The sequence below is a fragment of the Pygoscelis adeliae genome, unplaced genomic scaffold, assembly GCF_000699105.1.
Source record: "Pygoscelis adeliae isolate BGI_AS28 unplaced genomic scaffold, ASM69910v1 Scaffold4, whole genome shotgun sequence".
In the NCBI taxonomy this organism is placed as follows: Eukaryota; Metazoa; Chordata; class Aves; order Sphenisciformes; family Spheniscidae; genus Pygoscelis; species Pygoscelis adeliae.
In genome coordinates this window covers 13913148-13913756 of record NW_008824986.1, presented here as the reverse complement: position 1 = coordinate 13913756, position 609 = coordinate 13913148, and the positions used below count along the sequence as shown (strand labels likewise).

General features: G+C 59.1%; 1 protein-coding gene across 1 annotated transcript in view; it reads left to right on the top strand.

Annotated features, from left to right (window-relative positions):
• The window catches only part of EMX2 (empty spiracles homeobox 2), a 5703-nt gene extending 5373 nt beyond the window's left edge, over positions 1 to 330 (top strand). The window contains 2 exon segments of the mRNA XM_009325911.1: positions 49 to 152; positions 155 to 330. Coding sequence (XP_009324186.1) covers positions 49 to 152; positions 155 to 330 — 280 coding nt within the window.
• Positions 331 to 609: the final 279 nt, after the last annotated feature.

Below are 609 nucleotides of genomic sequence, written 5' to 3'. Positions count from 1 at the left end.
CTGGCAGGGCACGGGGCAGGCAGCGCACACAGCACACGGAGCAGGCAGGGCACGGAGCAAGCAGAGCCCGGAGCCCCTCGGCACGTCCAGGGCAGCGGGCGGCGGGCAGCACCGGCGTCCGGGCAGGCGTCGGACTAACGCCCGGTGCCTTTCCTCCCGCAGGTAAAAGTATGGTTTCAGAACAGACGGACAAAGTTCAAGCGGCAAAAGTTGGAAGAGGAAGGTTCAGACTCACAACAGAAGAAAAAAGGGACTCATCACATTAACCGGTGGAGAATCGCCACCAAACAAGCCAGTCCAGAGGAAATCGACGTCACGTCGGACGATTAAAAACTGGCACTTTTTGGACTTTTCAAAGCCGGGCACCCCACCAACAGAAAGTGTTAAAGGCTCACACCTAACCCGGCGTGGCGGTGCGGGGAAGGGACACGGAGATCTTCATAAAAAAGGCGATTCCCGTCTGGGAGGGTAGCTGGGAGCGAGCGAGGGTGAGACCGCGAGAGGTCCGAACTGTGGCACTGCCGGCACCGCTCTGGCAAGGGGGGATCTGTCAATCAAAGCCGAAACACCGGGACGAGGTGATTGACAGGTATTCCGTTTCTCGCAGTC